We start from the raw sequence: 16,475 nt of genomic DNA on the forward strand, positions 1-16,475 counted from the left end.
TATATTTTTAAAATTTTTACTTATAAAATTTTTATTTTTTGTAAAGAAACTTTTATGTTGAATATTACCATAATTCCAAAATATTTAAGAAATTTATTGATAAAAAACTAAAATTTCTAAAAAGGTTTTATATAGGTCAAATATGGGCCGATCCTCGGTAAATTTGGGAAAAGGATATATTTCTAAATTACAGTTAGTTTTCTTGAGTTTCATTGCGATACAAATGGTTACAAGTCAATTTTAGACGTTTAAGTCATTTTTTGAGGGGGGGTTTGTATGGAGGCTAGGGTCAAATATAGGCCGATCCTTACGTAAATCTGCAGTGTCATTTATACTTATATAAAACTTATTTGTGCCAATTTTTAGAGAGATAGCAGAATATTTGACGTAATTATGGCATAAAAAGTTCAAATCGGGAGGTACGGTTGTATGGGGGCTAGGTGAAATAATGGACCGATTTCAACCATTTTCAATAGGCTTCGTCCAAAAAACATGCTTGGTCCAAATTTCATCAAATTATCTTGAAAATTGCGGCCTGTACCTTGCGCACAAGGTTTACATGGACAGCCAGCCAGCCGGACGGACGGACATGTCTTAATCGACTCAAAAAATTATTCTGAATCGATCGATATACTTTAAGGTGGGTATTGGACCAATATTTTTGTATGTTACAAACATCAGCACAAACGTATAATACCCTCCCCACTATAGTGGTGTAGGGTATAAAGAATACGATATCACAAAAATCCGATTTGATGGAGTGATTTTATGACCAGATTTGAGTTCTACATGTCAGACGTTCGTTCTGAGACCAGATTTTAAACATTATAAGTAGAATTTATTCTTCATTCGATCCATCAAACAGACTTGACGCTGTGGTATTCACAACTACATTCAATGTATGTATTCAAATCAATCTTCGATTCTCCCTTCCAGAACCTAAGTTTCAAAACAATACACGGCATGAATTGTGGTCATCCCCCGATTGCTAATCCAAGAATAAAAGAATACTATATCACAAAAATCTCTCCTCTCTTTATGCTCTATTATCCCTTTCAAAACCTATACCCATGTTTCAAAACAATACTGAGTGCTAGTCCTAGAATAAAAGTATACGATCACAAAACTCAGATGTGATGGAGTCATTCTGTGACCAGATTTGAGTTCTACATGTCAAACTGGGTTTCGGGGTTTTAACTTTTTAATGTTTTGTTATTGAAATCCAGATCCATCATTATCTGTTTAAGGCGTTCAAAACGTTTGTTCTCATTTAGCTTTTAACAGTTTTGCATCTCAATTGCTATGGTGTAAGGTTCTACTGTGACTAAATGTTTTTTGTTGTCTACATTATCTGGGTTATGTCTTTGATGGATAAGGAAGATACAGATCATTAAAACTGTTTAAATTATAAGACGTTTGGTGAGGTTTCTTCTAAGTATTTTGAAGGTATGAAAAACAACCACCAGCCCCTCCTACAACAGACTAAAACTAATGTCACAAACCCAGCATCACCACCTAGACCATGCCCAGTTGTAGGGTATTAGCAAATAAACGTTAATGAACGGAAATGAGTTTTTGAGTAAAGATTTGAAAAAACACAACAACAAACAATTCAGTATTTCTATAGACATAGTAGAGTCAGATCATAGAAGAGTGTTATAGCTAAACTGCCCAAATTGAGTTGAAACCAACTATGTAGTATAAGCATAAGGCACAGATCATTTTAAAACTTTGGAGCGTTAAGTACGCGTGTGTTTTGTTAAGAATCAGTCGAATAAAAACATTTATAATAATAATAAAATTTGATTAAGACAACAAACGGTGTACGTGTTTGAAATTAAGAATATTGTTTTTTTTTTTTTTGTTTTCGTTATTTTTTTTTTCTTGTGATTTGTATCTCTTTTTTATAACTTAACACTTTAGTAGGAAAACGAAAAAAAAATTTGTCTTTATTATTGCAAATTAAGTGAATTGTTAATCACTTTTTCAAATAAGTGAATGTATGTACATATTTGCTGTGTGATTTTAAAGTGTTCAAAATAAATTAACTAAGAAACGGTGTAATTATTTTATATGCTTTATAAAATTATTAATACAACGGGTTTTGTTTTATTATGTCATACTTAATATTGAACTAGTTTCAAATTCATTAATAAAAGTAAGTTTGAAAAAAAAGTCATGTTGAAAACATAAGATTTTCCGGTTTCTTTTAAGTGAAAAATTTGTTTAAGGAAAATGCAACGCAATTTAATTTAAAACATTTTTTTAAATAAAATTTGTTTAAATATGAGATAAAGAAATTGTAAATGAGAAAAAAAAACTGATAAATAATGTTAAATTTTAAATAATACAAATTATTTTACATATTCCCGGTCTATGACATTTATTGAGTATGCGTGGTGTGTTTGATAAGTTAAAGTGGAAAATATAATAGTTGCACTTTTGTTTTTATATTTGTAGTTATGATTATCTACTTTACTTTTTTAGATTGTTGTCTGAAAAATCTTCAGAAAATGTCTAATGTGTCAACTTACAATTTTTGTCTTACAAAATTGTCAGTAATGTTTTTTTCTCACAAGGTTTCAAAACCAAAATTGTTAATATCACACGATTATTAAAACTGTGACAGTTGTCAGATCTTACAACGTTGTCAGTTAAATGTGCAGAAAATGTCTAACAATCACGTGAACTTACAATTTTTCTTTTACAACGTTGTCAGAAAAAGCATTACTGAACTGACAATGTAAGGCAATTGCAAGACAAAATGAATAAGTAAACACTTTTGTTGGACATTTTCTACACATTTTACTGGCAACTTTGTAAGATCTAACAGCCGTGTATACATAGCTTTAGAAATTTTCTAAACATTCTCCTAATGTTAAAAGATTTGACAACTGTGTACACATAGCTTTTTCTTTTGCAACGTTGTCAGAAAAAGCATTACTGAACTGATAATGCAAGACAATTGCAAGACAAAATGAGTAAGTTAACACTGTTGTTGGAAATTTGCTACACATTTTACTGGCAACGTTGTAAGATCTAACAACCGTGTATACATAGCTTTAGATATTTTCTAAACATTCTGCCAACGTTGTAAGATCTGACAAGCGCGTTTAATAATGTATTAAATTTAGTGTATATTTGTAAAATTATTGAATTGTTTGTTAGATTTATTAAACAACCTTCGTATAATGGTTTTCATAAATCCAAATATATTTTCATTATCTTTCCTTTCCCTTTATATTTTATATACGTTTGTACATTTTTTTTCAATAATAAATGAAGTGATGCCAGAGTAATTTGTTTGCTAAAAGCCGTTTTCAAATACAATAATTTTCCCAATAAAGCGATTTATGAGAAAACTAATGGTTCTCTAAATGTATGAATTTTTATAGAACATTTTTGATATATCATCTTTTTTTATATAAATTTTTTTATATGTTTTCTTTTGTTAGAAAGTTTTCAATAAATTTCATCTTCGAAAATTTATGATAAATTTTTCTTTGATTTAAAATTTTCAATAAATTTATGAAAAAAATGTTGTTTTAAGAAAATGTTCAATAAATTTTCTCTTTATATAAAATACTTCTATAAATCCTAACTTTCTATAGAAAATATTCTTTAAATCTTTACTTTAAATAAAAACCTTTCAATAAAATTTAATTTTTTATTGAAAATCGTTGTTTTTATAAAAAAGTTGTTGATAAATTCTTGTTTTATAAAACATTTTGGATAAATTTAATTTTTTATAGAAATTATTTTTATATAGTTCACATTTTATAAAAGAAAAAATTCCCCATTTCGATAAATTTTTAATTTTTATAAAAAATTTTGATAAATTTTACTTTTTATAGAAAATTTTTCTATAAATTTGTTTTTATAAAAAAGTTGTTGATAAATTCTTGTTTTATAAAACATTTTTAATAAATTTAACTTTTTTATAGATTTTTTTTTTAATTTCACTTTTTATAAAAAACAAATTTCCCCTCTTCGATAAATTTTCACTTTTTATAAAAACTTCGAAAATATTTTGATAAATTTCTTTTTCTATATGATATTTTTGACAAATTTCACATTTTAAAGAAAATTTTCTTTCTTTTATAGAAAGTTTTCGATAATTTTTTCCTTTTTATAGAAAAATTTCTATATAGAAATTTCGACATAAAGTTTCCCATCTAAAAAAGAATTTAAAAATGTTCCTTTTTATAGAAACTTTACAAAAAGTTTCTCTTTTTGATAGATTTATTCTTTTTACAGAAAATTGTCTATAAAGTTTTCGATAATTTTCACTACATTTTCTTCTTTAAGAAATAATTGAAACATTTTCTTTTTATAGAATTTATTATACTTAGACATTTTATATAAATTTTTTTGACAAAAATTTTTCTCTTATAGAAAATTTATGATAAATTATTATTTTTTATAGAAAATGTCTAAAAAAATTATTGTTTAATAACATTTACGATTAATTTTATCTTCAAAAAGTTAAGTTTTGAAAAACTTTTTCACAAAAAATATCGATAAATTATCTATTTTAAATATTTCTACATAAATTGTCTTATTTATAAAAATTGATCGATAAATTCAATTGCTCTTACTGTTAAGAATATTCTATATTTTTTTTTCAAATTCCTCTCTAATTTTATAAAATTTATTTGCAATTCTCTCTTTTTTGCAAACAAAATTTTGAAAATTTTTCTATTTTTCTAAATCGTTCAAAAGTTTGTTTTATTTAAAGAAAACACAATCCCAACTCTCATGTATAAATACGTAAATCTGGCAACTATTTCCTTTGTAACGCAAACATTGGTAGCGCTGCAATTTCAAAATAATAATTTTGTGCCTGGTACGAAACGTGCGAGTTTTTGGTAAAGCTTATGAGAGTAATATTTACTCTAATGGACGGATGAATGGTTGAAGATGATGCTGTTCGTTATTTGTTTTTGTTATTTAGCTGTAAAGTCTCACTGACTATCAGCCGTACTGTCTGTCTGGTTATGTATTTCATTGTCTCTACAACTGCATTGCAGCCATTGTCATAGTTAATGCGTTTAAATATTGAATATAGTAAATATTGCGATTATACATTCATAGTTTTTATTTTTAGTTTTTGTATTTGAACTGTGAAAGAAAGTGTCTTTGAAATAAGACAGAAAAATACTATTGGTTTCGGTATGACGAACTGTTTTGAAACTTTAAATTTACTTTTACTTTCGTAGAAGTAAATTTAATTTTCGGAATTATCATTATGACATTGGATATAATCTGGACCAGGTGCGGATCCACGGGAAAAAAGGGAAATTTAACAAATTTTGACTACAATCTATAGCCTGAACTATAGACAAAAGAACGGACTATTGTCTGGACTATTGAATACAGTTTGTACTTTAGGTTATAGTCTGAACTACAGACTAGAGTCTGAACTATAGTCAGGTATAGAATGAACTATAATCTAAATTGTAGATTATTTAGGAGTACGGACTACTGTCTGGACTATGTAGTATAGACTATAGTCTGAACTACAGTCTAGTACATAAACTGAACTATATGTGTATGTAGTCCAGACAAAAGTCTGGGCTATAATCTGAACTATAGACTAGAGTCTGAACTATATATGTGTATTCCAGACTATAATATGAACAATAATAAGAAGTGTAGACTATTTTGGATTATAGACTAAAGTACGAACTATTGTCTGGACTATAGTCTGAACTATACTCTGCTCTATAAACTGGTCTATATATGTGTGTAGTTCAGACTATAGAATGAACTATAATCTAAACTGTAGACTTTTTTGGATTATGGACTAATGTACGGACTTTTGTCCGTACTATAGACTAGAGTCTGTACTATAGTTTGCTCTATTAACTGGACTATATATGTATGTAGTCCAGACTATAGAATAAACTATATTCTAACTGTAGACTATTTTGGATTATGGACAAAACTGCAGACTTTCGTCTGGACTATAAACTATAGTCTGAACCATAGACTATGGTATGAAATATAAACAGTTTGCACTGTAGACTAAAGTCTGAACTATAGACGAGAGTCTGAACTTTAGTCTGGTCTATAAATGTGTAGTCCAGGCTATAGTATGAACTATAATCTGGACTATAGGCTATAGTCTGGACTGCAGGCTATTTTGGATTATAGGCTATAGTATTGTCTGTAGATTAAATTCTGGACTAAAGACTAAAGTCTGGACCCTCTTAATTAAAGAAATTTTGCAAAAATTTTTTTGTTTTTAGAAAATTCTATAGAGTACATAAGTTTTTTTTAATAAAATTTTCGAAAATTTTTCACATCTATAGTAATTTTTAAAAACCTCCAATTTTTAAAGAATATTTTCGTAAAATTTAAAAACTTTTTTATATTTATAGCAAATTTTCAAAAATTTCTCTTTAGTGTCACAAAGCCAACAACAAAATTAATAATTCCCTACAGATTTTTTAAATGTATAAATAATCTCCCATCATTCAAGATAAAATTTTATACAAAAACAAATGAATTTTTTAAAAATATTTTCCATGTCCGTCCCAAATCGTCATATTTTCCATACACAACACATTCAGCATACTCTTCGTACCATGCTCTGGTCAGTGATTATGTTTTGTTTTTAGTAAATCTAGAGAAGTTTCAGACCGACCTCCATTTAGCGGCTGCGGCGCCATTGAGCATACAACTGGCTTATCATCTGAACTTCAGCCTTATTCGCAAAAAAAAATTAAAAAAAAAAATTTGTGTTCAAGCTTTTGTAGCTGTTATGGAATTATTTACGTTTTATTTTTTTATATTTATATAAAATTTTTATTATTTATTTATAATATTTGTTTTTTGTTTTCTTTCGTTGTTGTTTTTTACACATTTACGAATAAGAAAAAAAATAAATATTTTTTTGCAAATTTCTACGAAACGTTGTTAAAATATTATTTTATTGTTATTTTTATTTTTCATTTCATTTTGTATTCAAATTTGAACGGAGAAACAAGTTAATTTTTGATTCGTAATAAATCGACCAAAACGGAGTGAACAGAAAACATTTTAGTTGTTTAATACCTTCTTTGAGTTAAACAAATTAATATAAATTTAAAAAAAAAAACAAACTATAATTTGAAAAAACAAGTTAAACTAATTTAAAAAAAAAAAACAAAAAAAGATTAAACTAATTGTTAAATTAAATTGCGTTGTTTAGAGTTAAACAAATTAATATAAATTTAAAAAAAAAAAACAAACTATAATTTGAAAAAACAAGTTAAACTAATTTAAAAAAAAAAAAACAAAAAAAGATTAAACTAATTTTTAAATAACAACATAACGTTTTATCTCTCTCAGCAATTGACTCTACAATACTTTCATAAATCCACACTCCCCACCACCCTCATAACAATCTTGTGGATCTAACTGTCCTCTAATTGTATTTATTCATTGGATTCAATAATAAAATTAATTGTTTGGACAATTTTTTTTATTTATTTATTTATTTGATTCAACGACGACTTTGATTTTGTGAAGCTGTGCTGCGAATACAATTTATTATTGTTATTATTTGTTGTATCCATTTTCAATTGGTTTCATACGATTTGTTGCCACTGTTAGCTGTGACGACTGACCATGGCATTTTTTCGCAAATGGAAAACCCACTATAAACACAAAAGTAAGTAATTTTTTGTTTAAATATTTTTGTTTATAACATTCGTTTTATCTGTATTTAATTTGTTTTTAACAAAAAAAGCTAATTTTTCTATAAATCTAGATCGACTTGTTGATACGTTATTAATGTTACAAATTGTTATAGGAAATAGGTGACGTTTCAATAAAAATTAAAAGTCGAAATTTCCGGAAAATAAAATCAGTTTTATAGACTATATTAGGGACAAAAAGCTATAGTTCAAAACAAAAATAATAGTCTTGATTATAAACTGTGGTCAAGACTCCAGCATTTTATCTCTAAAGTTAACAATAGTCTGGTTGATAGTCTATAGTCTGGACTCTGCTATATACCGGGCTATACTCAATATTTTGTAATATAGACTGCTACCCTAAACCACAGACTATTTTTGATTGTAGACTATATTTTGGACTTATGACTATTCTGGATTATAGTCTAGACTGTAGATTATATTCTAGACTATATTGGATAGTCTGAACTATAGAAAATCTGGAGCAAGACTATCGTGAATTATAGAGTATAGTCTGAACTTTAGATTATATTCTGAACTACTTATACAATATAAGCTGTACTACAGACTATAATCCGAAATATAGACTTTACCATAGCCTACAATCTACGGACTATAGTCTAGATTATTACTGTAGCCTGGACAAATGACTGTAGATAATAGTTTGGAATTTAAATTATAGTTTGGTCTATAGACTATAGTTTGGACAACATACTGTAGCCAGGAATGTACACTGTAATCTGTACTATAGACTATAATCTGTACTATAGGCTATAACCTGGACTATAGATCACAGTCTGGACTATAATCTGGTCTATAAACTATTCAATAGACTATAGTCTGCATTGAAAACTACCGTGTGAACCACAAGACTATTGAATATAGTTAAGACTATAGTGAAAACTATAGACTATAGTCAAGACTGTGGACTACAATACGGAATATAGTCTGGACTATAGAATATAGTCTGAACTACGGACTTTAGCCTGGATTATGGACTATATTCTAGACTAAAGACCGTAGTCTGGACTTTAGGCTATAGTCTGGACTATAGACAATTGTTTGGATTATAGACTATAGTCTGGATTTTAGATTATAGTCTGAACTATAATCTATAGTCGGGACTATAGACTATAGTATGAACTATAATCTATAGTCGGGACTATAGACAATAGTCGGGACTATAGACAAAAGTCGGGACTATAGACTATAGTCGGGATTATAGACAATAGTCGGGATTTTAGACTATAGTCTGGATAATAGACTATAGTCAGGACTATAGACTATAGTGCGGATTATAGACTATAGTGGGGACTATAGATTATAGTTGGAACTATAGACTACAATCAGGGTTATGGACTATAGTCGAAACTATAGACTATAGTCAGGACTATAGACTATTGTCGGAACTATAGACTATAGTCGGGACTATAGACTAGAATATAGTCGTGGCTATAGACTATAGTCGGGGCTATAGCCTATAGTCGGTACTACAGACTATAGTCGGTACTACAGACTATAGTCGGGATTATAGACTATAGTCGGGGCTAGAGAAAATAGTCGAGACTATAGACAATAGTCGGGACTATAGACAAAAGTCGGGACTATAGACAAAAGTCGGGACTATAGACTATAGTCGTGATTATATACAATAGTCGGGATTTTAGACTATAGTCTGGATTATAGACTATAGTGCGGATTATAGACTATAGTGCGGATTATAGACTATAGTGGGGACTATAGATTATAGTTGGAACTATAGACTACAGTCAGGGTTATGGACTATAGTCGAAACTATAGACTATAGTCAGGACTATAGACTATTGTCGGGACTATAGACTATAGTCGAGACTATAGACTATAGTCGGGGCTATAGACTATAGTCGGGACTATAGAATATAGTCGGGGCTATAGACTATAGTCGGGGCTATAGACTATTGTCGGGGCTATAGACTATAGTCGGGGCTATAGACTATAGTCGGGACTATAGAATATAGTCGGGGCTATAGACTATAGTCGGGGCTATAGATTATAGTCGGGGCTATAGACTATAGTCGGGGCTATAGACTATAGTCGGGACTATAGACTATAGTCGAGACTATAGACTATAGTCGGGACTATAGACTATAGTCGGAACTATAGACTATAGTCGGGACTATAGACTATAGTCGGAACTATAGACTATAGTCGGGACTATAGACTATAGTCGGGACTATAGACTATAGTCGGGACTATAGACTATAGTCGGGACTATAGACTATAGTCGGGACTATAGACTATAGTCGGGACTATATACTATAGTCGGGACTATAGACTATAGTCGGGACTATAGACTATAGTCGGGACTATAGACTATAGTCGGATTACAGGTTATAGCTTGGAAAGAGAAAGAGATAAAAAATGGGGACCTTAATATAAAATTAATTTTAAACTTCCTTATTACCACTTTTAATTAAAACAAAGAATTTGAATAATTCAGATGCTGTCAGACTATCTCTAGAAAACTAAAACTTTCCCAAATAGTTCTATCATTAATAAACATAGGTTAAAGACATTTTTACTTAAAATTTTTTATCGTATATACTAGGTACTTTAAAAGTTTGCGCATTAAATAAAAACTAAACTTAATTTGGAAATCTAGTAAAAGTAAACATTGGAAACATTTTGTTGACGCCTATTAATCGTTTTAATTGTACATTTGAACAAATAAAACTAATTAAAATAGAAATTATTTATAAAAATATGCACGTAATAAAACAACTATGTAATTAACAATATAAAATTAGTTTGGTTGTTTTTATAAATAAGCAATTTTTAAGTTCAAATGTTTGAAATAGTTTTTACATGTCTTTCTCACTCTCTCTCTCTAGCATTTGAAAAATTAAATGCAGATGAGTCGTTGAGAGGCGAAATCGATTAAGTCATTTAATGGTATAACAATAAATAATTTGCAAATTGTTAATATAAATACAGATATTGAAAGTTAACATAATATAAAAATTTGTTTAATTTATTTAAATATGATATCATAAAATAAATTGCAAGCAATCTGCTTTTTTGGGGGGAGATAAAAAGTTAAACTTAAACTTTTTTTTAAAAAATAAGGGGGCGTTTTTCATCAAATCAAATAAAAATGATAAAATTTTATATAAATGAAAGCAAACCATATTTGTTTTAGTTAACATTTTAAACTAATTTCAAAAATATTATTATTCAAAACATTTTTTAATGTTATTTTCTATTTTTAATTAAGTAGATAAGCTAAAGTATGTTTTTTAGGATATGACGCATATGTTTTTAGGATAATTTTGTTTAAAAATTATTTTTTTTTACAAAAAGCATCAGTTTTTAATTTTACTTTAACTTAAGTTTGTGTATATTTATTATGATTCATGAACTTTTGGCGATATTTCCTTAAAAAGCTATGGTTGTTGTTTACTACCGGTTTTAGTATTATTGATAAAGTTAAATGTTTTTTTTTTTTGGTTTTAAGTTTCCGCTAAATAATATACTTTCGATTGTTTACAAAAAATATAATATGAAGGTCACTCTAGGCAAGTTCATTTAAATATAACTTTTAATAAATAACATCACCAAAAAGATGGGAATAAGGAGTGAGATCGAAAAATTCTTAACACACGTTTTTCATTACATTTTTCAACCAAAGTATTATTTGATTTTTTTTTATCAAGTTACCTTTGAAAAACATGTCAGTTATTATGTGTAATGTCAATTATTTAACTTTTTTGTTAATCTGATTAAAATGAGTGACCAGAAAAAAGTGCGTACTGAAATTATTAAATATTTTCAACTAAACCCAACTTGGTCTTACAAAAAGTTGGCCAAGCATACAAAGGTCTGCCGTCAAACTGTTTCCTATGTTATTAAACAGTACCGGGAGAACTTGTCAGTTGATAGAAAACCTGGTTCAGGTAGAAGAAATGGTCCACATGATGTTTCTAAAGCCAAAAAATAGAACGCATTTTCAAAAGAGCTCCCAACACATCCGGTAGGAAAGCAGCTCGGTTAGCTCAGTGCTCGGACTATTTGGTACGAAAAGTTAAAGCTAATGCAGGTTTAAAAACATACAAGGCTCAAAAAGTTCCTGACAGGAACGCTGCTAAAAATTAGAGGCCAAAAAACAGAGCACGGAAATTGAAGTCAAGTTTTATAAAAAAATATTTCTTGCTGCATAATGGATGACGAAACGTATGTTCTGGCAGATTTTTCGCAACTTCCAGGTCAAAAGTTTTATGTTGCTAATGCTCGAGGGAATGTTGAAGAAAAGTTTAGGACCCAAAAGCAGACAAAATTTCCCAGAAAGTTCTTGGTATGGCAAGCAATATGCAGTTGCGGCAAAAGAAGCCAATCATTTGTTACAACGGGCTCTATAAATACCGAAATTTACATCAAGGAATGTTTATAAAAAAGGCTGCTTCCATTCATAAGACTTCATAATGTGTCCACTTATTTTTGGCCTGACTTGGCATCCTGTCACTATGGTAAAACAAGCCCTGAGTGGTACAAGAACAATAATGTGGTATTTGTACCAAGAGAGGCAAATCCTCCAAACTGCCCGGAGCTAAGGCCAGTGGAGAGATATTGGGCTCTTGTTAAAAGAGAATTGAAGAGTACAAAAAAGGTGTCCAAAAGTGTGGTAGATTTTAAACGGAGATGGACTACATGTTCGAGCAAAGTGACAGAAAGCACTATAAAAACGTTAATGGAAGGATTTCCGAAAAGGGTTCAAAATTTCATCACTAGTGATTAAAACTATAAAAATATTTTTTTTTTGTAAATTGTAATAATAATTTGAATCAAATAACAAAAAATAAAGCTGTAAGTTTAGTGGTTTCTTTTTTATAAACATATATGTATGTTAAGAATTTTTCGATCACACTCCTTATATTGATTTTGTCCTTCTGTTAGTAACATATCGATCATTTAATCTCGATTCTTATAGGATTCAGAAAATAATCTGTTTATATCCTGGTTTGGCTGTTAAAATCACTTCGTTTTTCCATAATCATTGTTATCAGTGATCGTTTACATTTCATAAAAGACATCGTTAAGTACTTAGGATATGGTCTTGTCGTACTCCTGGACTTGTTAAGAACTCTTCTAAGGCCGTTGGTTCAACACTACTCAGATAACTAGGCTTAACTTGTTGTTAGTTTAAACTGGGAACATATTTAGGCTTGGGTTTTATAAATCGACTTTCGAATAATCGAACAATTGACTTTTTGTCGAAAAAAGTCGAAATCGACTATTTTGTTCCAAAAAAATCGAAAACTCGACTTTTGTTATGAAAAAAGTCGACTTTGTAAATAAAAGTCGTAAAAATTCAAAAAGTCGAAAAACTCGAAAATAGTACAAAAAGTAAAAAAAAAGTCGGAAAAAGTCGATTATTTTTAAAATACTAAAAGTCTATAAGCTGACTTTTAACTAAATGAAAAATCGACTTTGCATAAAATGCAAAAAGTCGACTTTTAATTAGATGTAAAAAGGCTAAAGTCTAAAAGTCGACTTTTCGTTTCAACTATAGAACCCTAATTTAGGCCGATTTTAAACGATGATTGTGTATTCAGTTATTGTTTTAAGATCAGTTAACTTTGTTAGTATTGTCGACTTTTCAGTGAAAAACATAAACAATAAACAGCTGTTTTTTGCAAATATTACTTTTGTAAAATGAAAAATTTTTAGAAAAATTAAAATAAACGTTTAAAACAATAATAATTTTGATAAAACAAAATAGAAAGTTACTGTTAACATAAAATATTAAGTTTTTCTTCTTTCAAATTCATTATTTCACAGTTTTCGTTGATTGTGTTTTCTCACTTATAACTTAGGTTTAACTGGCCAATAGCACTCAGTTAAACTAAGATAATAAGTAACTTTACTGTAATAATCATGATTACTGAAGAACATAAAACATATATTAAACCAGGTTTAACTAAAGAACGAAGATTATCTTTATCAGAAAAACCCTCCCTAAGTGGAGAATTCTAACTACTCAGTTAAACTAGGCTTAACTTGCTGTTAGTTTTGACTCGGAACATATTTGTGTCGACTTTAACCGATGATTGTGATTTCAGTTATGGTTTCAAGATTAGTTAACTTTGTTAGTATTGAAACTAGGAAAATAGGTTGTGGGAAGGAGGATCGAGGGAGTAGTGTTTGTGGACATTTGATATAAATCTTCTTATATCGAAAGTGGCAGGGAATACATCTGCAGGAAGTTTATACCTCATACGAACAGTGCGGCTGAAGAATGAATTTTCGGTGTAGTGTGTTGTGCGGTCCACTGCCCAATCAACCACAAATGGGTGTGTTCTTGAAGAAAGATGTGTGTTGCGCAAGAATACAGTTCCCTAATTTCAGAGGAACACAATCCATTGTAGTATCGATCGAACTGTGAAATACACCCCACGTTGCGACGGTGCTGGAGCACGATAAGTGCCTTCTGTCTCCTATAAGTACCTTCGCCCTCTCCTGTACGCGGTCGAGTAGCTACAAAATAGACTTCGAAGCTCCGGCCCATACATGAGAGTTGTATTCCGTTTTGGTCGGATATAAGTGGTGTAAATAGTAAGAAGATCAGATGAAGTGAAGTGAGAGACGCGTGGTGTGTAACTTGCAACTTATAAATCGCGAGAAGTTTAAAGTTATTATTTGAGTCTTGGTATAACCCGAAGTCCTTGATCTCTGGAAAAGCCTAGTTATGGGCAATTGGGTTGTTTCCCATTATTAGCGAAGATGCGTTGTAGCATTGTCCAAGGTTAGTTGGTGATATTTGGGACCAAAGTGTCTCATGAGCAATACAGTTAGAATTCTGAGATCACTTTTATTAAGCGATGAAAGCTTTTGGGAGTTTCCCTTTATGGTCGTTATTAACGCCATGTCTGATTAAACCCTAATATGACCGGGATCCATAAAGTTTTCTGCTACATGGATACAACTTATTTAATCTCATAAACCCATTATAAATATGATTAAGTTCTAGAAATTGTGATACTTCTCAAGATCTACTCCACAACTAAAGTTGCCCAAACAGGTAAAGACGTCAGAGTTATTAAGTCCCGTATATTTAAGAAATTTCTAGATAATCATTGTAAGACACTCCAGCTAAGATGTAGTAACTTTCGAACTTTATAGTTCGAATATCGCCTTTTAATCAAGAAATTATTCGTTCCAAATGTGAAATTATATTGATAAATAAAGATATATTTTCAGTTCTGTTTTGCTTTGTTGCAACTCTTCGTGGACCGGTAGAAATGTTGCTACGGACTTTTATTGGAATTTATTAATCTAGAGAGAATGAAATTTACCTAGAATTACTTTCAAATATAGACATTTTTTGAGATCTTTAATAGATATAACTTTACAAAGTTGCAGAAATCATAAAACAATTTAGTTTTGAACTGTTCGTAGAATCAATAGAGAACGAAATAAATATTGGAGAAATTCTAAAACCTTGATATTTTTAGAAATTTGTTTAATCCAATTTAAATATATACGACGCATTTTTTGTTAAAAAAATACCTTCACCTCTTTTCTTTAATCTCTCGATCTAGTCTAAGTAGTTTTCTTTATAAACAGTCGACAACGCTGAGTTCATAAAAGGGTTATCAGTTTATTACAAATTTTACAACAACAACAAAATCTATAAATAAAACCATGATTTAAAAATATTTATACCATGAATAAAACTATTAAATTTAATGTTAATTATTTGTTTTTTTTTACAATTCCCACAGAATTTACATCAGACGATGCGATAGACGGTGAAGATTGGGGCTTAGATGTGAAAACCCCCAAAGATGCTAAACAAACAGATGATTTAAAACTAAACTTTGAGGGCAGTTTAGAGGCTGATGATGAGGAAGATATTAAGCCTATATTTCAGACGTACGATATCAAATATCTGGGTTGTACACCCATCGATAATAAACGTTCCGAAAAAGTTACTTCGGAGGCTATAAAAACTGTGATTGCCAATGCCAAAGCGGGTGGTAGAAAAATTAAAACACAAAAACGTGTCAAAGTTAATATCTCACAGGAGGGTATTGAAGTATTGGATCATGCCACCGATGATTCCCTAATGCGTTTTTCTATCTATAAAATCTCCTATTGTTCTGTAGATGCCTCCAATGATCATGCTTTTTCGTTTGTAAGTTCTGAACCGGATCCTTTGTCGGATAAGGAGAAATTGTCTTGCCATGTGTTTTTGTGTCCTAAACGTAAAATTGCCCATGAGATCACTTTATTGGTGGCACGTTGCTTTGAGAATGCCTATCAAAATTGGCGTGATACAGTGGTGCATCAGGTGAAACAGGTTAATAATAATAATACCACCAACAATAACAACAACAATATTGAAAGCAGTGCTAAATTTGAAGCCAAAAATATACTTAAAGAACAGAATGGTTTTGGTTTTATAGAATCCAAAGCTGAGATACATTATAATACACCCGATGAACAAAAGAAAGTTGATAATCCTCTTATCGATTTAGCGGCCACCGATAATGATGTACGAAAATATTTACAAAACACTTGGGTATCATTCGAAGATGACCATGAACAGGGCGGTCATCGTATGGTGGCTTGTTGAAGGATTGCAGGAAAAGTGCACGATCAAATGTAGAGTTGTTTTTTTGTAGTTATTTTAAGTGATAAATTTTCTTTTATTAAAAATTTTAATTTAATCCTTAAGCAAAATTTTAACATTTTGTGCAATACGTACTAATAAATGCTTATTTTTATTGTATATAAATTATATTATGTAAATTTTTA

The 16,475-nt window shown here is 29.7% G+C and overlaps 1 protein-coding gene across 2 annotated transcripts; it reads left to right on the forward strand.

Moving 5' to 3' along the window:
• Positions 1-1,892: 1,892 nt before the first annotated feature.
• LOC111689082 (protein numb homolog) lies at positions 1,893-16,455 on the forward strand. 2 transcript variants are annotated; one of them, XM_023451588.2, is made up of 3 exons: positions 1,893-2,158; positions 7,336-7,657; positions 15,440-16,455. In XM_023451588.2, exons 2-3 carry the CDS (start codon positions 7,615-7,617, stop codon positions 16,291-16,293), a joined length of 897 nt encoding a protein of 298 aa, XP_023307356.2. In that variant the 5' UTR covers positions 1,893-2,158; positions 7,336-7,614; the 3' UTR covers positions 16,294-16,455. The 2 variants fall into 2 exon arrangements, with proteins under 2 accessions (XP_023307356.2, XP_046808038.1); XM_046952082.1 differs by having other exon boundaries at positions 7,516-7,657.
• The last annotated feature ends 20 nt before the right edge of the window (positions 16,456-16,475 follow it).

This window comes from Lucilia cuprina, chromosome 2 (genome assembly GCF_022045245.1).
Source record: "Lucilia cuprina isolate Lc7/37 chromosome 2, ASM2204524v1, whole genome shotgun sequence".
Lineage (NCBI taxonomy): Eukaryota > Metazoa > Arthropoda > Insecta > Diptera > Calliphoridae > Lucilia > Lucilia cuprina.

Excerpts from the sequence above, each read along its gene's own strand:
- LOC111689082 (XM_023451588.2), top strand. The coding sequence starts at position 7,615 with ATGGCATTTTTTCGCAAATGGAAAACCCACTATAAACACAAAA. Across the intron at positions 7,658-15,439 it reads AACCCACTATAAACACAAAA|AATTTACATCAGACGATGCG; the intron begins GTAAGTAATTTT and ends CAATTCCCACAG.